We start from the raw sequence: 27364 nt of genomic DNA, 5'->3' as shown, positions 1-27364 counted from the left end.
CACCATTCAGTATATCATGATTACGTTAATACTGTACGTGGTAAGCAGACCACGTACAGTATCAATCAGCAGTGTAGGTAGCAACCTCCTCGACTCTCTCCTGAAATCACGCAAACTTTCTCTGATCTGCATCATAGGATATATAAAATCGTCTCTTTCATTCTTGGCAATATGATGTTCCACTGTCACGCGCGTGTTTCGATGCAGTCACCATGCATGCACTCCTATGACCCAAATTGCAGCTAAATAGAGGTTCTTGGCAAGAACAGCTAGACCCTGGCAGTCCTGGATTTATTTTCGCTCGATAATGACAATGTGCTTCTCTGTTTACGCACGAAATACCACGTGTATATGGGGAGAACGAAGGTAAGTACATCACATATAATCAGTCCCATGATGACCTATGGAAAAAAAGAGATAGATATGAATTATAGTTGAATATGTCGAGTGATATGCATATAACATCACAAATACACATGCAAACGTATACGCAAATAGGTCATTCGTGCAGGTGTTGCTGCCAAAGCAAATTTCTTGTCGAAGGTCAACTTGAAGGCAATATTTCGGAGATGGTTATACTAGTCATTCAAACATGAGGTCATGATCATCTGCACACTACGTAAACAGCGCATATGAGGCCCGTTCGGTGGCGACAAATCAGTGTGTGTAAAACGGCGATAATGCACAGCGAGCATGCTCAGAAATCAGGTTTGCAAAAGCTATTGGTGCGACATATTGTTGTTTGGGTCATGTGTTCGTTTCTTCGAGGTCAGCCAAGTTCAAGCAAGACCTCAGAGACGGTGCATAAGTTTGGCCGCCGTCGATGTATCGAAACTCGAGATTAACAAAATATTGGGCTCGTGTCAAGCAGGCCTGAGCGAAATGTCTCGCCTGAGTGAAATATGAACCTTCTTGCTCTATACTCAAGATGACTTCACAAAAAGTAAGGAAATAAAGGAACAAAACAAATAAAAAGAATGGGCTAGTGGATTCATCAAAGCCGGCCATCCGAAAAGAGGTGGCGTTAATATTGCTTCAGTGAATAAGACCACGGTTCTTGAAAAGCATGGGATATCTGCTTCAAGATAATTATAGCTGTTTCGACCTTAGGCTAATCCCTTATAATCCACATTATCTTCTTCTTTTTAGGAGTCTTTAAAAACCCGCTGGTTTCACGGTATAGGTCACCCATGTGGAATGCAATTGCTTCCTTTGTGGCTACGTTTTCATTTCCTTTTTTTTTTCAAATGATAGAATTTATTGATTTCTCGAAGCAACGTAATTATTCAGAGGATAGATGAATCACAAAATTATTATTTCAAACACAAAACCATTTCTTTGGTACAAACGATTTAAACACTTATCTGTGTTTTTATTTTTTTTTTCAAATATTTAAATAACTCCTAACTAACAAACATACTATAAAGGGTCGTACATGCGAGAATACCCACTAATGCAAAACATGACTGTATACCCAACCAAAGATGGTTTGGCAGAGACCTCCAAAAGCAGCTGATTATGACAGCCCCCCCCCCCCCCCCCCCCCCCCCTCCGTAGTGCAGAGAAAAGTGTTATTTATTATCATAATTATTCAATTCCATTTCGAAAATAGGACAAAATAACTCTTGGCAGTCCGAAAGCCCGCCCAGGCCCCGCCCGACATGGCGACGACGAGTGCACAGTGAATAACTTCCACAGGACCATTGCAATTAACTATACACACAGCTCCGCCGCCGTACACAAGTGTAACACTTGTGCATAGCGACAGGGCCGCGCACAGCCACATTGCAATGTACAACTAATAAGAGGAAATTCGTAAATACTAATAGGCCCCATGGAAAGAATCTAAAAATTAGCAAACCACATTCACCCCGCCGTCCCCATGCTCATCCAGGCCTCCAGCGGACCTCCCGCAAGCCCTTGGAACGCCAAGGACGCACCCTGCCCGAAAGTATGTACAGTGTATACATTTACATTACACAAAAAACCGAACAGCGCGATACATTTGAATAAACCCGGCTTGTTCACTTCATGCATATACTACTTCAACAGCGGTTCTTGAAAAGCATGGGGGATATCTGCTTCAAGACAATTATAGCTGTTTCGACCTTAGGCTAATCCCTTAATCCACATTATCTTGTTCTTTTAGGAGTCTCTAAAAACCGCTGGTTTCACGGTAGGTCTCCCATGTGGAATGCAATCGCTTCCTTCGTGGCTGCGTTTTCATTTCCTACGACAAGCAGTGGTGATAACATCACGACAGGTCCCCCTTACTCACTAACACAAGTTCACTAGATTAACAACGTTTGGAATATTCATTCTTACATAAAAAAATGTTTCACTATATCATCATCCCTTTGGAATTATAGTTCTTGCGCACTAAAAGATAACTATGAATTAATAACTTTCTGCATAATAATTCCAGCACCAAAAGAGTTTCTTCTCTATTAACAACATTTTAAACGCAACCATTTGAAAATAAAAACTCAAATATGACAAATGGAAGACATTGTCGTGTTCTGTGTCCGACTCCAACGAATGGGAATTCTCAATATGGTGTTTTACTCAGTGTATTCATCACTGTGAAACGAACATGGAGTATAGAGATCCTCCATTATTTACTCGCTTTTATTTTCCATCTGAGAAGATATGGCAGGAAAGCCCATATTCAGCTGCACTATCTGGTCTTTCTGGGGATCTAGTTGGGTGTGTACTTGGGGGAGACTAAAAATTTCACTGCGCGTCATGCAAACTGTTCTGGGATCAATTAATGAAGCGGGGTCTTTTACGTGCATAGGTTTTGCGACTCTCTCAAACACGGGACCTACATTTTCTATCCTATATCTGAGGGACAGAAATGTAAAGATTATGGCAGAAGTACCCGAAGAAGTGTATCGTAATAGACTCACATAAAATGGGTCGTCGTCGAAGTAAACCTGGATAATCCGGAAGAGAGGGAATTGTAGAAAGGTAACCAGTCCACTGATAGTTCGGATTATACCGTTCAGTGAAGCGAAAATGTCCATTGGAAATCTGAAGAGAAGTGAATAGGTGGACAGTGAACTGTATCGTAAAAACTTGAAAGTAAAAGAAAACTGGTCAAGGAATCTAGTGACAACGGCAGTGGGGCGAAATGAACTTAACAAGAGAGCTCTGTTCTTTGCCAGTGAGAAGGTAAAAATAGATCTCTGTTCCCGCGTGCACTCTTGGTGCACCGTTTGCACGCTGTTGTATGACAGTATATTAGGGAAGGACCGATTGAACATGACATTTTAGAATAAGCCAACACATTCATAAATGCTCACTTACCTTGGCCGCTACCCCCCCCCCCCCCCCCCCACACACACACACAGAGCATTGCTGCCTACGACCCTGATTAATGTATGTTATCCCATGAAACCGGAAGTCACCGATATACTGCACTTGATTTTTTTTTTCGCTTTCATATCTTTGATTCTACCGTAATTTTTGTTGAAGTAAACATTATGTTCACCTTTTCAAAGACCTTCCGATAATTCAATTTAAAACTGTGCTCTATTTTAGATACCATAATTTGGTAAATGGAAAGGAAACGGATGTTGGTCCTTACACAACGGTGATGTATGCATTTGCGTATCCCCACAAAACCGCCATGACGAGTAGAACCAAGGTGAAAGTTAAGATTTGAATGCGTAGACTCGGCAACAGGAGTAACGCTGAATATCCGATGGACATTATAGTGGTAAGGGCGAGAGGAAGGCACGCGTCAGCTAGGTCATCATATGGACCACGACACCCAGCTGAAGAAGGAAATAGAAAGAGCTTATTAAAGTGATGTGTTCATTATTACAAGTGAACATGGTTTAATTATCATTTTCATTTGGTTCAAATCGTCCTTCTCATAACACATTAGACATTTACATTATTAGAACGGCAGAATGAAAGTAAAGGGTTGCTGTAAAAGTCAATGTGTTAATAAAAACCTTTGGGAAGGGGTAAATATGAAATAGATGCAAGACTTGTAATAATTGAACCCTTATCATTCTCAAATGATGGATTATCTTGGCCTCATAATTTGAAATCTGAATGCAAAGTCTAAGGTATACCGTGAGTCCGTGACACCTCATAGCATTGGCAAACAAAAACATAGGATCTCAGAAATCGCGAAACACAATATGGATGACGAAGTTTGATATACTAACGAATTTGTCGAGACCAAACTGTAAAGATGGGAAATTATTCCGAAGAAGTGTAGCCGATGAAGATTCCGTCCAATGGCAATTATCATTATGATATTCATATTGAATATTTGATTTGAATTGAATTGAATTGAACTGAATTGAATTGAATTGAATTGAATTGAATTGAATTGAATTGAATTGAATTAAACTGAATTGAATTGATTTGAATAAAAGGGGTATTTTATTGATTAATATCCATTGCAGCCTGCAGGCTGAATTGCAGACATTTTACAGAAATAACCACGGTTACTATAAAATATGTACAAGATTATATGTAGAATGAAAAAAAAAGGATATCAAACATATTCATTACACAGTATTAACATTTACGGCAAAACAAACACATATTACACATTTATTTCTAACATCACTCTTCTCTCTATCATAAATAATCACAATTGCTTAAAAAAAATACTCTGTATATTCAGCTTCCTTCTATTTGCACAATTGTATGAGCCTCGGGATAACAGCGCTGATAACTATCATGGATAGGATGTCAGCACATTCTTAGTTTGTTGTCGGTCTGTTTCTCGTCGAAAAATAGGTTCAGTTTTGCACCGATACCAGTGTCACACTGGGAGCATCTTTACGGGTGCAACTTGGCACCTTTCAGACCAGTATGAGGGTGCAAAGTTGCGCACCTTTCATATTTAAAGGTGCTCCCATTGTGACAATGGTGTGAAAGGTGGAAAGTTGCACCCGTAATGGTGCTCCCAGTGTGGCACTGGTAAAGGTGCAAAGTTGAGCCTATTTTACTTCGAGTGTTCACTCGAGTAATTTGTTTTAACGTATTTTGTAGCATTTCGTTACCCCTGTACATCGCCAAATTACAGCGCATGCATTCTGGCAGTTTACCAAAATGTTATCTTGTCATTTTTGGAGATGCACAGAAGCTATACGATTTAATCACACGTACCTGCTTTCTTTCGACAGAAGCCGAGTTTGTTTCTATCCCAAATAAGGCCCATCACGTGACTGAGTACGAGCAGGGATGTTTGGAGCAAGAGAAATATGTTTGTGTACTCACTGACTGTTGATAAACGGCAGACGAGAAAAGATTTACTCAAGTGTACATACGACAATAACAACGAACATAAATGTTTTCAGACTTTGATGCACACATAAATAGATCAATTCAGTTCAAGGTCTGACTGCTATGAATTGTTATACTTCATATGAAGTGACCTGTGTATACTGCGGTCACATACTATGGGGGAAATACTTCACTTTTCACTATTATACGCTTATTGTATACGAAATTATTTGTTCAAGAAAGGCGGTTTGAGCTCAGTTTAACGAGATTACTAAGATCAGGTCAAATGAACGACATTCAAGTACAGCTGATATATTCTACACTTATATGTTCACTTCAAATTTGGCATGAAAAGATCTGAAATTTGCGGCAAGGCATTCATAAATCGAAGTTGAACCAAAGTCTCAAGCAAGTGGGATCTAAAACATACCAAACTCTACAGAACACTTGGAATGCAGGATTTCATCATGTACTCTAAAAACTTCAGAAAATCGATATGAAGTTATAAATGGTATACACTCTGTTCTTACCTTGCATATCATTCCCATTGCTCCGTCTCGTCAGCAGTGGATTGAATGTCCCAAAGAGGAAGAAAATGTTGAGTTGTAGGACGGAAAACCAGAATACAAAGAGCCAGAAAAAAGCCGAAAAAATGCAGGCGCGAACGTTAGGATACCTCTGCTTTTTTAAAGCTTCTGTGAGCTCTTGGACGGCTGCCAAAGAAAGATTTGTAATGAATGATTGCAGATCGAATTAAGTACAATCTCGATTTAGATACTTTATTCCCATCATTCTCTGTAATACTGTACTAATCAGACTGTAATGTTACTTCTCTTGACGATCAAAATAGGCAAATCCTTTAGAATAAAAGGAGAAAAAGCATTTTACATAAAGTAAGAAATCTATGATACTTACATTATTTCAAAGTTCCATATGATTTTTTTTTAAATGCTAATAATGGGAATTTCGACCCAAATTTGATATTTACTTAGATTGTTAAAATAACAAACAAGTTAAACAATTGAATAAGAAAAATTCATGAAATTCTTCCCTTATTCGAGGTGTTTTTATTGCTACTGATCGACAAATTGCTCTACATCGACGTACATAAGCACTGAATTGATCTGTGTTTTAATATAGGTTTTCCCGCCCAATTTCATCAGATTTGCATTCGAATTAATGACAAGGCGTTCAAATTCAAGGAATTTTTGTCACTGCTCTACTCTCACGGTTCATTTTAATTCTTTGAGTATACAATTTCATTTCATGTCATTCCTTTTAGATTTTATTTCATTCAATAGAGTGAAAGTCATTCAATTTAACGGCTCAAAGTTGGCAGTCAATTTCGCGCCAGCTGTATAGACGTTCAAAGTCGCACCAAACCAATTTCAATTTCATTTATAGGCACACAACTTCGACCTTTGAACGTTCAAATTCAATTAGCATAACAAAGTCCTGTCATTCTATCCAATTCTTACGAATATTCTTACGTTGTGGATGGCAAATTCATCAACGTTCAGTGTTATAATTCTAATTTCAACATCTCTTTTTCATGTTTATTTTTTATTCGGCTAGCACTTTATTTCTCCATCAGAATGGATATCACATCATTTTACAGAATGGTTAAACTCCGACTCTGCTAACATAAAGACAGATCACATGAGAACATTGATATGTCAAGTGTGATTATAGTCGTATTACAGGTTTTGTTTTCAGTCACGTTTGAGGTTTGAAATGTGTGTGAGATACGTTGTATTGGGATATTCGTTCTTTTACATAATTATTCATAATTTCGATATTCAGTCTCTCAGTCTCTTCAGCGGTCGATCCGTTAACGCCCAAGGCACCTTGGCGTATACGTCTGAAAGTGTTGTATAGGTATTCCCGCCCAATTTCATCAGATTTGCATTCGAATTAATGACAAGGCTTCAAATTCAAGGAATTTTTGTCACTTCCCTACTCTGATAGTTCATTCTAATTCTTTGAGTATTCAATTTAATTTCATCTCATTCCTTTTAGATTTTATTTCATTCAATTTAGAGAGAAATTCATTCAAATTAATGGCTTAAAGTTGGCATTCAATTTCGCGCCAGCTGGATAGACGTTCAAATGAAAATGATGAAGAGATAGTAATGCCATGGCCTCAACAGTCTAAAAATGGTTTATGCATGAAAAAACACTCACATACAGATGTAAGGTAGACATTTTGTCAAATACACCTGTACTCTCTAACCCTTACCATAGTATTGTCTTTTATTGTTACTCTACGAGATCTCGGTGAAAAAAAAAAAAACAACTAATAATAATGAAATGAAAAAAATAACGTTCTTTCTGTGCAGAAAGTAAAATTTGGCAGTTTGGTGAAAAGGGTGATCAAAATCCCTAGTTTGTTGAAAAAATAAAAAAAAAATAAAATGTGATACTTCAGAATTCCATGTAGTTGTAATACGTCAGTTTTAGTATACGTGAGTGTTGAATACAAGACAGCACGAGAAACCGAGAGAAACCTGGCTCTGTTAGTGTTCGTAACTCTAGTTAGAGGTTCAAAAGTTCAAAGAGTAATGATGTCCAAGCATCATGAATGGTCAGGAAATGTCTTTTAAAGTCTTCACTTGGTCCGGATACGGTACACGTCTGACCGGGAATTCAAACAAGGTGTCGGTCGATCTGGACGTGGGATAGTTGCACGCGACACAATTATCATATCCGCTGACTTTGCAATGCGCTTTGTCTCATAACAATAAATTGTACAACAAAGACAGTGTCCTATTTTTTTTTTCAGGGTGCGACGCCATTCTAAATTAACATATTCCCAAGCCCTTTTAACATGTAAAGTACAAATTTGATATTGAACATCGTAATGACAAACACGAAAACACGAACACACTCCAAATAAACTCTTCCATCACACAATAGAATTGATCTGTTGCGAAGTCGACTATGATGTCATCGTCGACTTATAGATCAACTCGAAACCAGTCTGCTTTTCCATTAATATTCATCCAAAGGTTTATGTTCTCTGCACTTCAATTCGTCTCCTTTACATTTTTTTTTTGGCATAAAACTGTTTTCATATTGCAACGATAAGAACGCATTATGTTATGTGAATTACCCATAATTCATGCATTATACTTATATAACTGTAATATTCTTTATACGTCTTTTCGTTCTTCAAATTTTCTTCTTTCTCAGTAGACACATTACTTATGAATTGTGCTTCTAAGTTATCAAATCAAATCAAATCAATTCATATTCCAATGTAAAACATCTTTTATCATATGTGTTTACGTTACGGTGATACAAGTATATCATTAATATACACTCAGCAAAAAAGAGAGAAAGTAAACACTTTTCTTGTTTTGTTTTGTTGTTTATTTGTTTGTTTGTTTGTTTGTTTGTTTTTGTTGTTGTTGTTGTTGTTTTTTTGCTGAATGCATATATCGACTGGTGTTGTGACCCCATTCATCTTTATTATCTATAACCTGTACTTATGGCAGCGATCTCAAGCATCGATTATTTTCTAAACACAGCCCTTTTCAAAAAGAAAAAAAAAAGTTCGAAGCGACTTATTAGTCATTTCAGTTTGTATCTTCTATAAAATGTTTCTTTCGTATCCTACGGCAGGTGTATGGTGCCTGAGGGGAAAAGATACCCAAAAAAAACCCTACTGCTAAACAAACCGATCTTTTACATTGATACGTTTAAACCAAAGAGCTTTAAATTCTGTTTTAAAGCTCCTTGTTTAAACACAGCCCCGTCCCCAACCCCCCCCCCCCCCCCAAAAAAAAATGGAGAAGTTTTTGGCTTAAAAAGTATAAAAACAATATAAGAGTAATAAGTCGTCTTTGTCTTTAATCATGGTTCTGTTATTCTGGAAATTTCTTTTACGGTTTTCCTAAGCTACATAATCCAATCATAACGGAAACAATCAGAAATCAAGGGGAAATTTCCTCCATATGTGAATGCAGCGAATGTACAATACTGCAGTTAGTAAACAGTGAAGTTTAATAAAAGATTTGACAATACGTTCATAAAGTAACGAATTCTTAAAATTTTGGCTTAATCCGTATGCCGTCATCGCTGAATAAGGAAGCTGCAATAATTCATAGTGTCACAGTAGGGCACCGATGTAAAGAAAATGAATAATAAAGAGAATTCAAGATACTTTCATTTTTCTAGAGTAAGGAAAGAACACAAATTTACCTCTTACAGAAGGCAGGGCGAATGATATCACCCTATAAACATAAGTCACCAACAAGTCGGAAGAATTATACTTTTATCCAGATAAAAAAGATGAAATTTTTAGAATTTTAAAATCATAAAAGCAAAAGAATACAACAACAACAAAAACAAGATCTTGGTTTCTTACCATAAAAGCAGCTCTTCCTTGGATCAGATGATAGATCTGCCTTTTCCGTTGTCGCGGACGAGTTCTTGCAATGTATCGTCTTCAAGTCGTGGTCGGATCTGAGAGGTTTGGCGTCTTCTCCTGGACAGATCCCATTGACCACACCCTTTCCCGTTGATTGGTCCATCGACTGGAAACTGTACCCGGGTGGGAGTGGCCAAGGAATGCGGTCTTTCGGGAGCAGTATGATGTTGACGAGAAGGAGGATGGTAGACCCAGCCAAGAAATAAAAAGAGGTACTCGGCGATATCCCAGACTCGTAGGCGACCTGAAGATAGAATACAGCTATTCTCTTTAAAAAAAAAAGAAATCGAGCGAAAATATTCACTCTTGAAGGAGTGAATACAAAAAAAGAGTGAATTTTGAGTGAAAATGTTCATTTTCACTCGTTTTAGAGTGACCTCAGGGATCACTCCAAAATTATCGAGTGATCCCTGAGGTCACTCCGAAATGAGTGAAAATGAACATTTTCACTCCAATTTCACTCTAAATTCACTCTTTGTTTGTATTGACTCCTTCAAGAGTGAATATTTTCTCTCGATTTTTTTTTAAAAGAGAGAAACCTGCTCTACCGACCACGTAGCTGTAACGGATCACAAAATGGAAAAACGAAATATCCGCAAAGTAAACGTGTATATAGTTAAAGAACCCGTGTATACAGATACCGCTGTCCTTAAAGCCAGACTTACACCAGAACCGAATTCTCCCGAATAAATTTTGACCGATTCTGCGCGAGTATGGCCTGAATCGAATGGATTCGGTGGATTCGAAGCCTATTCTTCTTTGATGCGGGCAGCTCCCCGAATCAGAGACGAATAGGTTCCGAATAGGTCTCGACTAGGAGCAGAATAGGAAATCACATGGGCATCCCGAATAAAGCCGAATGCCAACCCGAATAGTGGCAAGAATATAGAGCCGAATGACGACCCGAATGTCGACCCGAATATGGCCAAATGCACCGAATACGATCGAGGCCTCTCTGCCAATCTGGCTATATTATTCGCGAGGCTTTTCGTGTCATTCTGGCTGCTCATTCGACCAATTCGGCTGCTGTATACTAGCCTATTCATCTCACTCGCCTGTATAAATTCTGCTCTGTATTCGGATAACGATTTGGATGGATTCGGGGAGGTACCCCGGCATACTGGGCAGATTCGGCTCTATTCGTGATATTCGGGTCTATTTGGCTAGATGATTCCGACCGTTAATCCCCTAATGATACGAAATGGCCCGAATCTGACCAGAATGTCCCGAATGCCTCCCGAATCCAACCAAATTCCATCCGAATACATCCCGAATGTGGCCCGAATGAAATTTGTCGGGGCCACACTTGGGAGTATTTTTGAGGGTACGTATTCGGCTGATTTTGAAAATTTCAAAACGAGCCGAAACCCTCCACGAATGATCAAGAATCCCTCCCAAATTTTCACCAATTCGGGGAAGGAGAACAGAATGCTCCCGAATCCACTCGAATACGACTACTGTTTTTTTAGGGTAATTTCTAACTGGGGGGCTTCAAGTTTACCTAACAAAAGATAATTAAATGCACTGACATAGCAACGCACCTGGCTCTTTGCATAACCCATCGAAAGTCAGGGGCGGATCTAGCTTTTTATAAAGGGGGGGGGGGTTGGGGTGGTATGCGAGGGAGCGTAGCGACCGAGCCCGAGCGAGGGGGGAGGGTGTGGGAGGGGGGTGTCCCCCCTCCCACAGTAGGGAGAATTTTTGAAAATCTGTGTGTGAAAATGGCGATTTCTTGCATCTAAAACACCACTATTTTTGGTATAGAGGTCATTGCCAAATTAACCCCCCATGAAAATTAAAAAAAGATAAGATTTTTTAAAAAATGGTCCCCGGATTTTTTTTTTTGTTTTTGTTTTTGTTTTTGTTTTTGTTTTTTTTTGGGGGGGGGGTTGCAACCCCCCAACCCCCCCCCCCTCTAGATCCGCTTCTGAAAGTGCTTTTGTTCTTCTTTGAAAGCTTCCCAGTTATGGCCGCCATAAGTTACAGTGCTCTGAAATCTTATTCATCATATCTATACTTACCGCTTGGTTGGTTGGCTTTTTGTTTGTTGGTTGGTTGTTTTGGTGGGTTTTCAAAAGAAGTTGTAGGAGTAAAGCATCCCTATTCATGCCTATCAACCGCAACAGCCGACATCAATACCTCTTTCCTGCATGCCTTAAAGGGTGTGTACAGTTCTGGTCGAGGTGAAGATTTGGCTTTTAACGTTTTGCGAGATATTCAGAAACCACTCTATGAGATGTCAAAGAGCATGCAGTATTAAGGGGTATCAAAAGTTTATTCGATGAAAATCGGTTTTGAAATGGCTGAGATATCCAAAAACAATGTGAAACAAAGAGATCCTAATAAAGTTGTGGCATGTCGCCTTTTATTATTGGCACTTTTTTTGATATCTCAGCCATTTGAAAACCAATTTTCATCAAATAAACGTTGAATCCTTCTTACAATTACATGCTCTTTCATATTTCTTAAGAGGCTTTTCATTATCTCACGTAGGAATGTTCAAAACATGAATCCCTACCTTAACCAGTACTGTACAGTCCCTTTAAATGCAATTTTTCTTTCATGGCTGTGTTAAATATTCCAACGCAAATCCACTGGCCTGTGCCAGAGCCAGTGGATGCGTAACGGTCCGGTTTTACAGTGTATACAGGGTCGGTTTGTTGTGTGGCAGTGTTAATCCAACCTCTCACACAATAATACAGTGAAGAACAAAAATAATGACATGAAATTGGTAACATGTAATACATACACACACGCACAACTATATGATTCAAAAGCAAATGACAAACACAGAGTCGACATGTGAATTGTAATACTATGTCACAGAAATCTACGTATCATTAAGGTTCCTGGTTGGACAATGCCTGAGGTTTACACTTAATATCCACAAATGACAGTTTTAGAAAAGTTACAGTAATCGTTAGACATCTTACAATTAACTTAGATATGAGATATTATGGTGTACAGGAATTGAAAGCAATACAATGGCTACCGCATCAAAACTGTCTACAACGACCATTTGTCAATATCGACCACATATTGAATGTGAATAGTGTATGGAAGATGTTATAACAACGCATATGAATATACCATGAATTTGTCCCCCCTCCCCCCCCCCCCCCCCCAAAAAAAAACGGATTCATCGTACTGATTCTCTTGGTTAAACGCATATAGGCCTATACTGACATTTGTACATCATTTAGTAACTTATATAATATGCATAACTTCAGAAAAGACGATAGAAGTTATGTACACTCTAAATATCAGATTGTCATTTGCTTAAGCCGCGGAAATAAAAAGGTGTACTATAGGGTTATTTTCTAAAATAAAATTCTCGGTTCAAATTCAGACAAGCCAAATAGTATATAAAATGTGGTGATTTAGTTTGTAAAAATTGATTTTCTCCATAAATCACAAGCATTCATCATGGGGGAAGAGAAGAGAAAAGAAAAAAAATTGTGGGAAAAAAGTATTTTTGATGGTTTCGTGATGACAAACGAATGACCTGTTTGCCTGTTAGAGTGTCGCCAACACCAGGCTACAGGTATTTCATTCCAGTTGCTTGCATGCCTATATCAGATGATACGGTCGCGTCGACGTCTTTTCAGAACGTTTTCCTTCATTCAGTCGGCTATACTATGTATTGTCATTTCTATTGAGCGATTTCAACAAGCGAGTCGCACAAAAACAAATTGTTATTATAAGCGTGACTATGTAAATACTAGAGCTAACGAAAAACGCTTTGAATACAGCGTACACTCTGCACGAATCAAATGGGGCCTTGATAAGCGTGTATAAAATTTAGTGCGGGACTGAACGGGGTAGCAGTCATTAAAGGGCAATTTCAGACGATTTTCAGAATTTCATATTATCATGTAGTACATAAACCGACTGCTCCATGCATAGACTTGTGGAATCGAAAATCTGTAACAAATTGCTAATACATTGAACAGTGTTGAGAACCTCACATATTTCAGAAATGTAGCAGTGTAATTTCATTGCAATACCGCTTGCTTAACAAGTTCACCTGTGTATAATCTATATGCGTGCCATCTTCTTATGTTCTTCCTCCTTATGCCCCAACTCATGCATTCTTATAGTGAGGCTGCCATGTCATCATCCTTGTTCATTTGCAATGTGTTATAAATTTTGAAAAAAAAAATTATTTCTCATCCCAATCACTATAAATTCTGAAACTCTGTACTGAGTATAAATCATTCATAGTTGTTCAAATGTAAAAGTCTGAAAATCTTCCGGATCGACGTCCCCTTTAATGTATGAACTTGAAGTTCAAAGGTCATACTTAGGTTATTCTCCTTATCTCACCTTCATGACGTAAAAAACGATCACAGCAACGCTAACACAGCCGTTCAGCCAAGATATCACGGTGCCCTTCCCTGGACCAAAGAGATTCCCGACCTTAAAAGAGTAAAAAAAAAAAATTATAAAGCAACAAAGCTGTTAGTAGAGCAATGTATACAGCAGACGACATGGGATGATGGTGGGGGGGGGGGGGGGAGAGAAAAGACCAGAACGGAGAAGACTGCGAGAAATTCTTGGAGAGAGTGTTTGCGAAAAAACTAATATTGCTTTTTATTACTAATATCGATACAGATTATTCGAAATCTGATCTTTTGTATAGTGATATTTCTGATCATTTACCTACGTTTTCCATCTGTGACGGCACAAAGTACATTCCCATGTTAAGCAAATAGAACGTAAGAAGAAGAGCACTCACATCAGAAATATAATCATTACTCACAGAAACATGGGATGATGCATTGTTGCGCAGACCCAAATATTGCTTAGGAATCGTTTTAGAATACATTTCTTTTCTATTTTGAAAAACGTATCCCCACAATCGGACAATTGAAAAGAAATATATGATAGCAAAATTAAAAATCCGTGGATATAACAAAGGGGATATTTCGATCAATAAAGAAAAATACACATATAGCTTACGATATCCTAATAATGATAATGCTTATCGATTTAAATCATAGAAATAAACTGACACTAATTATAAGGCTTTCCGGCAGAACGTATTATACGGAGGCCTTTAAAAATGCTACTGGAAACATGTCAGCCACTTGGAAGGTTATTAATGAAGTTATTGGTAAGCAAAAGAAGGTGACAACATTTCAAATTATACGTGACGGACAAACACTCTCTCATACAAGAGATGTAGTGTGCTGTTTGAATGACTATATAATCATCACGGTCATAGTCAAGCTTCAGAAATAGATCCCACGCACACAGATTTCTCGCAGTATTTAGGTATGTCAAATGATAATTCATTATATTTTAAACCAGCAGATTATAGTGACATCCTTCACATTGTACATTCATCAATATCAAGTTATATAATTGGTCATGATGAAATGAGCACGTCTTTTTTAAAGCTAATTATTGGTAGTATAATGACACCTTTGGTGAATAATATTTGTAATATATATATATATATATATATATATATATATATATATATATATAAAATTATATATATATATACATATATATATATATATATATATATATATATATATATATATATATATATATCCAAATTAACCACCGCGATGTGGAGTACTTCTCTTCATATTTTTCCTCTCTATCTTTCTTTCTATCCCTCTCCTTCTCTCATTTCCCTACCTCTGCATCCATTGAACGTGCATGATACTTGATGTTTATGTATATATAATTATGTATAAGTTATCCCTTCTGGACGTCCCAGTCAAGTTTTTCATAGCTTATGACGATCCACACAGAATGTACAACAACATTTATGTACAAACTATATTGACATTATTTGTGAATAATGTATGTACGTATATGCATATTGTGAATTAATCAAAATCAAGCCAATATACAAAAAAGATGACTCCTCTCTGGTATCGAATTACATACCGTCCTATCTCTATTTTTCCTAGTCTTTCTCAGGTAATAGAAATGCTTGTTTATAACAGATTGTATGTTTTTTTACACAGAATTATATACTTAAAGGGATGGTAATGTATTGCTGGACATGAGAATTGGGCTTTTAACTTTTTGCGAGATACCAAGAAAACACTCATGGAATAGTACAGAGCATACCATTCTAAACTAAGAGGAATTCAAAGTATTTATGCCCACACCAGCAACCTGTTTTCTCAGCTTCGTGTATTACCTATTACTGATTCGATATCATTTAATTCCTTAGTCTTTATGTATAAGCTTCACGCTGCTTTATTACCAAATGTGTTTAATGATTTATTCGTATTAAATAGTTCTGTTCATTTGTATGATACCCGTCAGAGAAACTCACTGCGACAACCAAAGGTACGCACAACATTAGCCCTGAACTCATTCCAAGTAAAATTCCCAAAACTATGGAATGCTCTTCCAGAAGATATAAAGCATAGTTCTACTTTATCACGATTTAAGAGATTGCCCTTTAATTCGCTCCTTCCGAGGGAAAATTGAAAAAAAAAATATTGTCATCCTAGTCACACTTGTACTCACATGAATGAAAATCATTGCTTGCGAGCACTACGTCTATTGTCTATAGTCCATCTATCGCTTACATACTCCCACCTTTCCAGTCATACTCACCTTGCTTTCTACTCTTCTTTCATCTCTCCTGGATTTTCGCTGTTGTTTTCCATGGTATCTGTGCATATATATGTATTTATATATGCATGCTGTTTTTTCCCCTTCCCATTCCCACCAAACCAAATGTACAACCTTGAAATGTATATTAATTCTTTTGCTTGTTTGTTTTACATGTATATTAATATTTAAGCATTACTGGGGCCCCTATTTATAAGCACTGCTTCTCCTGGGGTTCCCACCATCAAGTAATTGTTTTCTGCTTTGTTTTTGTTTGCTTTGTATATAGTTATGTATCTTTGTGTATGTTTTTTATTGTATACTCCTAAACTGATGGTGAATAAAACTGAACTGAACTGAAAAAAACTGAACTGAAAGTTTGTTTAATGAAAATCGGGTTTGGAATAACTGAAACATCCAAAAGCAAAGTAAGACAAAGCGTTCGTGAAAAATAGTTATGTATCTTTGTGTATGTTTTTTATTGTATACTCCTAAACTGATGGTGAATAAAACTGAACTGAACTGAAAAAAACTGAACTGAAAGTTTGTTTAATGAAAATCGGGTTTGGAATAACTGAAACATCCAAAAGCAAAGTAAGACAAAGCGTTCGTGAAAAAAAGTGTGGGTCCCACATTTTCTAGAACCGCTCTGTTTTGGATATCTCAGCCATTTAAAAACCAATTTTCATCAAACAAACGTTGAATTCCTCATGGAATTACATGCTCTTTCATATTTCATAAGAGGTTTCTCATTATCTCACCAAAACAGTTAGAAACCTGAAATTAGGTCTCAACCAAAACTATACGATCCCTTTAACGAAGACCAATAAGGTTGCAGGAAATTTCATTCTCCAGATATGGCACTAGCCAAATTATTGTACGACAGAGTATCGACCTCCTTACGGGACTGGTCCATGCCTGAACAAAAACATGTCATCGGTCTTTTCATTGACCTAAGCAAGGCATTCGACACTCTTGACCACACTCTCCTTATACGTAAATTGCAGTGCTATGGAGTTCATGGCATTCAACTAGAATGGCTCAAAGATTACTTATCGAATAGAAAGTAATATGTGTTCTATGAACCTGTTAACTCTGAAGTATTACCTATACAACGTGGCGTCCCACAAGGATCCATATTGGGACAGCTACTATTTCTAGCGTATATGTAAATGATATTTCAAACTCATCTATGTTACTGCAATATAATATTACGTTTCCCGATGACACCAATGTATTCTGTTCAAATTTGATTTCATTCACTCCGAAGAATTCTTCATATTGAATTACCAAATCATCTACATAGTTTAAGAGTAACAAATTATCGCTCAATTTAAAGAAAAAAAAAAGAAAATATCAAATTTCTCGGAATATAAATGAGAATATGAAATGGAACGCTCATGTGCAATGCATCTCTGATAAAGTGTCTCGTAACGTTGGTATGATTTATTAGCTTAAGTGTCATGTCCCTAAGAATATTCCATTTATGTTATATAACTCCTTGATATTATCGTACATCTCATATCGCATATTGCATGGGCAACTTCAAAAAGTCACGTTGATAGTATTGAAAACGAAAGATATGCTCAGGTTATCGAGACAATTCGGATCCTTTATGCGCAGAATGAAAAACACTCAAGATAAATGACATTGATTCTTTCTTTTTCAAACTCACTCTTTATGTTTCACTCACACAGTGGTCAGCTGCCATCATCTTTTTTCTCACTATTTCATTCAAAAAAGACATACATTCTTATCCCCAAAGACAATCTGATAAATTTCATTATACAGGGTGGCCCCAAAAAGAACGGAACACCTAAGATCATTAATTCCAGCAAAATTGTTGCAAATAAGTCAATATTTTGCAAACGATTGGAAAGGTCATTTTTTCCAATAGGATGACGCCAAGTTCTTTAATTATGGGTAATGCGTTATGATTTTAGGACCATTTGGGGGAACCCTTGCAATTTTCAAAATGTGATAATTTCGCACTCTCAGAGATACCGAAACCAGCGAGAATTCCGGCGTGCCCGGTTTGCCATAGAACCAGTAGCTGTTCACAATGTGTGGAATGTGGGGCGGACGGTGTGATTGTCATTTTCCGTTGTCATTGTGAATGAGACGACCTGTTGAGCTCACTGAGATGTTAGATATAGCTGGAATATCGCAACGTTGAGAAATGTTGTCCACACTCCACACATTGTGAACGCCACTGGTTCTATCAAATCGAAATTCTCGCTGGTTTCGGTATCTCTGAGAGTGCAAAATGATGATATTTTGAAAATTGCAAGAGCTCACAAAAACGGTCCTAACATCATAACGCATTAACCAAAATTAAAGAACTTGGTGTAATTCTATTGGAAAAGCAATGTCCTTTCCAATAGTATGCAAAATAATGACATATTTGCTACGATATTGCTGAAATAAAAGATCTTAGGTGTTCCGTTCTTTCTGGCCATCCTGTATAATCCTAAAACAGTGATGGCTCTGAAATTTATCAGACACACCGGACCCGATGATTAGAACTCTCTTCCTTCTGAAGTTCGAAATCTAAAAGTCCATGTACTCTTTTAGGAAAGCTGTAAAAACAATGTTGTTCTCTGGATATCAGCAATTTCGTTGTCATTGTTAGTGTATTATACACGAAATTCTTTCGTATAAATATCTCCGCATTTCATCTATTACGTAACCAAGTAACCAACCATGAACTGTTCACCTGTACCTCGGTTAGAAAATGTTTTGTCATGCCTTATCGGTCAGTGATCCAGGTGACTTATCACTCATTGTATTACTGATACGTTTCTGCTGTGCGTTCTTTGAAGGCAGTGAAAAAAAATGTTTTGTCAATAACTGATGTTTATGTATATGTATGACACCAACAGGTATATATACAAGTATTACAAGTATTGTAGTGTAAGCCTACATGTATGTGCATGTATACAATGATAATACAGAAACCAATAAATCAAATCAAATCAACACATGGAAAGGCACATAACTACAAAAATCGGTGTTTAGATGAAAATTACTACTATCGTCAACATTATCATTATAGTAAACATTGTAGTAAGAGAGAAGCACAGAGGGAATGTGCAGAACATCAAAACTATATATGTATATGACCAATTTAAAAAAAAAGCACTTATTGTGCTCAGTGACATAGAAAATATAAGTTTGGGCCTTTAGATTGTTCAAATCGAATGATATTGGCAGCCGATGTTTATGAATTTTCTCTCATGAGAGGTGCTAATTTGCATATTATGCAAATTTTACTATCCTTCCCCCCACGCCCCCGGGATTGGGGGGACTTTTAGTACGGTGTTCGAAGGACCACAACGACTTGCAGCGCAGTGGGATTCCTACTGTTGCAAGTAGTGATGGGTTGCCCCCTAAAACTGGGTATAGATTGACTGGACTTAGGAAGACTGTTGTGATTATTAGTATACCAACCTGCACATTCACTGTATTTAGCGTCATACCGCAGCCGGCTACAACAATCATGGCGGGAAACAGGACGTACGATGAGTAGGAAAGCAGAGATGCGATCATGAGGTAGCTTGCAAACAGGCCAAGTCTATGTAGGATTGATAATAACAAGGAGAAAAACAAACCCTTGATAATGAGCATGCAAAGGAACAGATGAATCATTGGTCCCGACTCTTGCTAAATGGTACTCCTCAACCTATTTTGAATAGATTTGGCAAGAAGGGTCGAGATGATGGGGGGGGGGGGACAGATGGTATAATGACTGTACCTGTATCGAGTCGTGCGTAATGTCCTGTGGTGCGCGTATGTAAGACCCTTCAGAAATGTATATCATGCCTTGTAATATCAATAGTAATGGTCTCTCTTCCCATGAATAGCCCTGTGCATGTAGGAATTGCCCTTCCGAAGGGTTTGCCATTATCATTAATTGTAAATCTATATAGCATCACAATAAACCGGTGTTCAATCATACATATACTCCACACTTTATGGATATACTCATATAATTCATAATAATATCATTATAATATATGATATTATCAAAATTATCAAGCATATCATGCTCCTGGCAAGCAGAAATTTTGTCTACGTCTTGCCTGAGTCTGCATGGCCTGTTTTCTACCAGTGGTAGAAAACAGCCGATACAAGCAAAGTGTATTCAAAGTGTTGAAGGGGACTGAAAAAGACAGGAAGTAGTCTTGAATACATGCAGCTAGTAACAACAGGTCTATTTTCACACATGGCAAAGAAGGATATCGTGGCAAAACACTTTCTTCCAATAATGTACGTACAGGGCTGGATTTGATGCCAGAAAGCTCCTTAATTCTACGTCCTTTGTCCACTATTAGGTCTACACTGCCGTATAGTAACCATCATACGTTTGAATGCAATGATATCTTCAAGCACCGTTATCAGAGTTAATCAATGATTTTGTGAGACTCGTACCGACGATACATTAGTATCGTACCAACTATGCATAGTGCACGAAATCTCACAATAAACGTGTCTAAGCAACAAAATGTGGCTCCTTGAATTACAATAATCATTGATTATGTTCAACACGCTCAGCTGTTAAGACGGTGGGTATTCATAATATACAGGAGGAGGGGTATAATAGGACCAGGTATTTCTATGTGACGTGGATAACAATCAGCAAAACAATCCGTATATTTAGGCAAGCTATATTGACTCTCCTTCTTCCTCCTTCTGTCGGAGACAATAGAATAAGTCAAACAGATGAGACAAACACTGCTTTGACGGTTGTCTGTGTTTTAACAGTGCCATTGCCCACCGCATTTATCCGATGGAGGTCATTCAACAATTATTGTTTCAGAAGTACGGATCTGTCGGTAGACAATAGGTCCTAATGACTTCAAGGCAATAGTGCTATAAGTCCGCTCCACGCACAGAGTAGACTGAAGAAAAAAAAAATCATAAAGCTAGAAAATTTCCCAGTATAAGCTTCTGTGAAAAGATCGGCGTCTGTGTACGTGTCAAATTTACATGATGTGTTTAATGAAATTGTATGTCTTTGTGACTGAGTATACGACTGATCCTCTCTGGCATTCTAATTTTGTAATGACGGGGATACGGGTGATTATTGTGAAAGCCAAAGAATATTCTGAAATTCACTCACATCGTTTAAAGCGATTCTTACCAGACATGATATAATTAATCTGCTAGACTGAATGTGAGAGACTATAAAAAATATCATGGACACTTTTGACACGTACAGTCATGTTGGTTTTCTATGCTTTATACAATTATCCTTATCGTTATTTATCTGAGCGTGTCCTTGTTGGGAGGCAAGTGCACAAAATAGTTCCTAAACTCACAGTATAAATATTCGCGTTATACGCATTCCGATTTTATCAATTACGAAGCCCGTGGCAAAACAACAGATCTGTTGCGTTCCCGTGGCAAGAGTAAAGACAAGCTGTATCATTGCGTCCTGGTCATCACACGTCACATACGACGACGACCCTGATCCAGTTCCTCCGGGGGAGGAGCTAATGGGTGGGGTCACAGAGGAACGCAACTCAGAGCTGCTGGAGTTGGGCGTTGTCTCCTCCAGGGCAGCATAAACCGCCACTTGAGTTGCGGCTAAGACCATATTGCACGATGACGAATTCTGTTCAGACGACTCCATCCCAGCTGAGCCGATAGCGTCGTCGACGCTTCGCCGACACAGGTGGGCGAAGACGGCCTCTTGCTTTAGGATGTACACGAATGACGGCCAGCCCCATATGACACCGGCGTGGATTATCATTTCCAGGCCCGTAATCAGAACCACTACAATTCGCTTCAGTTCAAACGCGATTTGGTCAGGCATTCTGAACGACACTTCCGACACCATCGTTTATCTGCCCGGGTCGCGGCTGTTTAGTTCTCACATGTAGATGGAACTTGCAGTCATTATCAGATATAATTTTAAGATATCTACAGATTCTAGACAAAGACGACGTCCGGCCGAAATTGATCTCGGTGGAAATGCGACAGGAGACTGTCTGTCGTACCTGTTCTATTCGCTTTAAATGACTATCGACCTGCCGGCAAAGGACATCAACAGTAACCTTTTACGCTTGCGGATGGTGTTAACTATTGATTACTGCATGTATGTAGTACGTCGCAGGCGGTCGGTGATTAAAAGAACACTCACAATCACTCGAGAGACGGCGCACTTCACTCGTATACTGGTAATCTGAGCGCCTCTACGTTATTGACGGTATTCGTTAAACCAAATAGCTATTTACAGTCCATGAACTTCACGCTTTCCCTCTCCCTCACGCCTCCGTGGTCAATGCCAATCAAGAGTGAAGCGAAATACCGTGCTTGTACCGTCACCGCGCATCGACTCCAGAGCTGACTTGGAATGGATTCGTCACGTACTATCAAACTTCCAACTCTCGATATGTGGATATTGAACTCCCTCAAACTCGGTGGCCTAGATTACAGCCGGACGTCAGAACGATGCAGCTCGCTGTCGCATCGTTTTTCTGCCGACTGAAGGCACCCATCATGCACCTTGCCCATATCATCCTTTTTTTCACCGTTTCCGAAGTGGTTACCGATAAATTCCCTCGTATCACATTTTGTTTTCGTTGCCTGTTTTTCCACTGCGTTCAAAGTTACAATCCATATCGTCAGTAATCTCATTTATATAATCCTACACGAAAATTACCCCCCCCCCCTCAAATTCTTGTGTCCTTATCATCCCAAAATCGAATCTCTATGCAACATCTTTTCAGGTATAAAGAAGCGTAAAATCATCTGAATCATTTTTAAGAATCATCTTAAAGTGTTTCTGTTCACTTCTTGATTAATAATGTGTCAGTTTATGCATCTTCTTTTATGTGTTTCACTGCGGTTTCGAACATTCTGCACAGTGATTTTGATGGATTATAAGTCACATCAATTATGATTTTGATTATTAGGAGGAAAAAAAGAAAAAAATACAGACAAACAGACATCCAAATATCACAAGAGCTAATTTGCTTTAGCTGGTTCGGATGAATCCCTTCACAAAACAACACGAACTCGTCATGAGGCTGGGTCATTGAGAAGGATATTCTTACCTTACACACACACACGCACACACACGCACACACACGCACACACACACACACACACACACACACACACACATATATATATATATATATATATATATATATATATATATACTCACACTCGATGAAAATCAATGTATCATATACACGTGTACCATATTAAAGGTAATTGAATTGCCTATCGACCTAGTAGGTCAATATAAAGGGAAACTTTACACATGAGTGGACACTCTTGTTTTTGTCCTCCAAGGCATTAAGGTAAAAATTGCAAAAATTGACATATTGTCTTTCATTTGCAAATGCCCTTTAAGAGAGCAATTATAACAAAAGACCAGTTTAACACAATGAGAGACATGAATGAAATGGCAAAAATAAGTTTTCATTCTTTCTTCATCTCTTTATAACCTCAGACAAAATCAAAGTGGGAAATTTAAGTTTGGAAAATTAGAATTTTCTGACAACTCAAACTTCAAATGACATAGGGACTAAGAGCACAAAGATGATTAAATGAACAGAATATTTTTATTTCATTCATTCAATTTAGTTGTTTAAGAATTCATGAGACAAATTCAAGAACTAAATATAATCTACAATATTCCTAATTTGAGAAATCAATTCAAAATCCTACCATTTTTGTCAATATTGCTTCTTCTCTCATTTTATTTGAATTTGGATTTGACAAAAAATTCTTCATTTTACTCCATTACTTTTAGCCTTTATTGATATTTTGGGATTCAAAGATATTATAGAGATCATGGGTATGTTTTTGCAACTGAATTACTGTTTTTTATTGCGTTAGATTTGTCTTTTGTTCTTATTGTTTCATGGAAGAGCATTTACGCATGAATGACAACTTGTTCATTTTTGCAATTTTTACTTTTGTGCCTTGGAAGAGAAAAACAAAGGTGTTCACTCATGCGTAAAGTTGCCAAGTTGATAGCCAATTAAATTACATTTCATATGGTATGTAATACATTAACATTTAGCCGAAAATTCTATGAGAAATATAAACTTGAAAAAGTGATCACTTTCTTTCTTTCTTTTTTGCTGAGTGTTTGATATGCAGTATATATATATATATATATATATATATATATATATATATATATATAATATTTGTTTTGGCGTGGATTCAGAAACCCCCTTTCATTTTCGAGAGGTAAAACCTAAAACCGAATCGTCTGTTTAAGGACGCAGTTGCTACATAACGCGATATCCATTGACATTGATAAGTAAGTCAAGGTTAGGAGTATACGATAAATGATATTTAACCCTTTCTGCGTCAATGAGTCAAATGTGTCCAAATTTCACACATATACCTATGGACAGGAAATAAACATGTCACACAAAAGGTTAAAACGAACGAGCTTGTGTCGACTTACCATCGCCCCAGCAGCCTTAACAATGGCAACTATGCAATATTCTTCTCCTTAAACGCTTCCCCGAAGATGGGGGAAAAAATGCTTGTTTGTGAATGAATAAAGATATATTATATTTTTATCATTATAATTGTTATTATTATTATCATTATTATCATTATTATTATTATCATTATTATCATTATTATCATTATTATCATTATTATTATTATTATCATTATTATTATTTGTTCCTTGTTTTGACCTTTTTTTTTTTCATCGCATAATCATTCAAGACCCACTACTGGATTCATTACACCAGCGAGGTGGGTAATACTTCCCCGCGCTTGCCTTTGAACGAATACATGTAATATGTACCAGACCCTGAGCTCACTCTGAAAAATATATGTGATTATAACATCATTTTGTAAATGTCTGTTCTGTTTTAGCGAAATAAGGTCTTAATCGAAGTGTCCTGTACTTTTGAAATAAATATCATATTGAAATACTTCTTTGCACAAACATCCCCCCCCCCACACACACACACGTACACGTATATGCCTTAAGTTATACACAATTCATATGCTATACACTTATTTTTAGCACACACTGACATTATTATCATTATGCGAGGACAGGTATACCATGCAGCGAAAACAGTTTAGATGTTTGTAACTTATTGCGCTATAAGATAAAATTTGCCCTTGAGAGGGAACATGAATTCGAGAATGCTAAAAGCATTAGATTAGCTATCTGTTCGGTGAAGATAATTTGCTTGTCAGTCAGCTTAGATTTCTCCTGGTACATGTATCTTATTTTTTCTTCGTGTTTCATTAAACTCAGCTGACCCGAGATTACGTCATAAACTAAAAACTAAACCAGTCCTGTCCATGTATATAGCAGTGTACTTGTGGAGCTTGCATATTGTAAATCGTTATAAAGAAAACAATAAATCGACGACACCTCCCCCCCCCCACAATAACAAGTGGATTGAAAGTTACCAAAAAAAAAACCAGATTATTAAACACCCTTCGATGGAATGTTACACAGCCTCGCAAAGTGTAAAAATAAATAATTCGAAAGAATTGAATTAAAAAAAAACGTATTAGTTAAGACTCTGTATTCTTTATATTGCAATGGGTTTATGTATTTTATGTATCAATTCGTACAGTGGTTAGTAACCGGGTTACATTATCTTTCTTCAACCTATGGTGAGGTGATTATTCTTGTGTTGAACCCGCTCTGCATGATAAAAATGATTATGCAAGTCACTCGATCGAAGCAACACGACTGTGGTGAGTCTGTTCGTCAATTGTTGTACTATTTATTACGTAACAAAAATGAAACGCAGCATAATGCGCTGACGTTGATCGATATCCGTCAACATGGTGCTATGCCGACTTCAATGTGGATAGTAGAGGCAGAGGAGTGTGGATGTGCTTGTACAATAAAGTTTATATATTTGCTTGATGAATTAAATACATTGTCAACACAACACACTATAATTATGTTTCTTCCTTACTGTTCAAATGCTTGAGTCTCGAAATTACTGTGTTTGTCCTAAAGTGATATTGAATACGATGGTTCGAGTTGTTGTTGATGATGATGATGATGAAGAAGAAGAAGAAGAAGCAGAAAAAGAAGAAGAAGAAGAAGAAAAAGAAGAAGAAGAAGAAGAAGAAGAAGAAGAAGAAGAAGAAGAAAAGGAGAAAAGCGAGGCCTGTGAACAAGCCATTCCATTGTCAGGACAGGAGAAAGTTCGAAAATTATGACATATACCATAATATTATGTAGTATTGTATGTCGAAATCAAATACTTTCTCAGTTTATATTTGAATAAACTAAACTTGTTAATAACTTGCAAACTGTTATCTAAGCTATGCCAGAATTTTAGGTCCTGTATAAATGAATGTATATTAAGTGTGTGCGGTTCTGATTAAAGGGTGATGAAATGAACTGGATTGTGGCGTGGGATGATTATTTTTTCATGACTATTTCGGCGAATAAATAAATAATAGATAAATGGTGAAATATTTTGGTAATTGATTATAATTGGAATTGAACATGTTTTCACCAAGATTGATAAATGTAAATCTTTTATTTTCAAAATGTCATGACAAAAAACAAAACAATGCATCGGTGTGTGCTTGTGTATAATAAATCACAAACAATTCATAAGCGCCTTCTTTTCTATCTAATGCCAAAGCACTTTGAAAAGACTAATATTTTTTTTTTTTCATTTCCCATCTGACAAGGCGGTTGGGTAGCCCAGAGCCCTGCACTAGCTGATCTTCCATGGCATGCATGGAGTCCAGTTGTGAATTGGGGCGGACCACTGCGCTGGATTAAGCAGCCTGCTCTTCGCGATGAATGAATGAATTATATACGAATACGACCATACAATTATACCTTAAACTTCATTCACATTTAAAACAAAAATCAACTGTCGTGTCCGTAATTCTTATAAGCAATCACAAATGGAATTTAACTAATGCATAACTTTTGAACGTTTGGTCCACTTTTCCTCAAATTTCGCTGATGTATTCTGATAAAAATTATACATTCACATCCAACTTCCTCTACGATGGAGAAGGATGAAGGTTGAGTTCTAATAAAGTTTAATGACTTGTGACGTGTAGAGAGAAGATAAACTGTTAAAATTCGCACAGGCGCCTTGT

The 27364-nt window shown here is 37.4% G+C and overlaps 1 protein-coding gene across 1 annotated transcript; it reads right to left on the bottom strand.

The window, feature by feature from the left end:
* Nucleotides 1-269: 269 nt before the first annotated feature.
* Nucleotides 270-22115, bottom strand: LOC139738517 (equilibrative nucleobase transporter 1-like). The gene is made up of 10 exons (XM_071649142.1): nucleotides 21639-22115; nucleotides 20949-20965; nucleotides 19724-19847; nucleotides 14012-14104; nucleotides 9623-9929; nucleotides 5784-5966; nucleotides 5131-5250; nucleotides 3590-3779; nucleotides 2910-3033; nucleotides 270-401 (listed from the first exon to the last, which is right to left on the bottom strand). Exons 1-10 carry the CDS (start codon nucleotides 22113-22115, stop codon nucleotides 270-272), a joined length of 1767 nt encoding a protein of 588 aa, XP_071505243.1.
* Nucleotides 22116-27364: the final 5249 nt, after the last annotated feature.

Source organism: Diadema antillarum, unplaced genomic scaffold (assembly GCF_040938485.1).
Source record: "Diadema antillarum isolate AM-2024a unplaced genomic scaffold, OU_Dant_1.0 seq00000752_RagTag, whole genome shotgun sequence".
Lineage (NCBI taxonomy): Eukaryota > Metazoa > Echinodermata > Echinoidea > Diadematoida > Diadematidae > Diadema > Diadema antillarum.
Note: the sequence above shows the minus strand (reverse complement) of the source record. Positions and strands in the feature narration are given on the sequence as shown.

Coding starts and splice junctions, on each gene's coding strand:
- LOC139738517 (XM_071649142.1), bottom strand. CDS start 22,115: ATGGTGTCGGAAGTGTCGTTCAGAATGCCTGACCAAATCGCGTTTGAA. Junction 5,967..9,622: donor AAGGAAGAGCTGCTTTTATG/GTAAGAAACCAA, acceptor TTTCTTTGGCAG/CCGTCCAAGAGCTCACAGAA. Junction 3,780..5,130: donor TCGAAAGAAAGCAGGTACGT/GTGATTAAATCG, acceptor TTCCTTCTTCAG/CTGGGTGTCGTGGTCCATAT.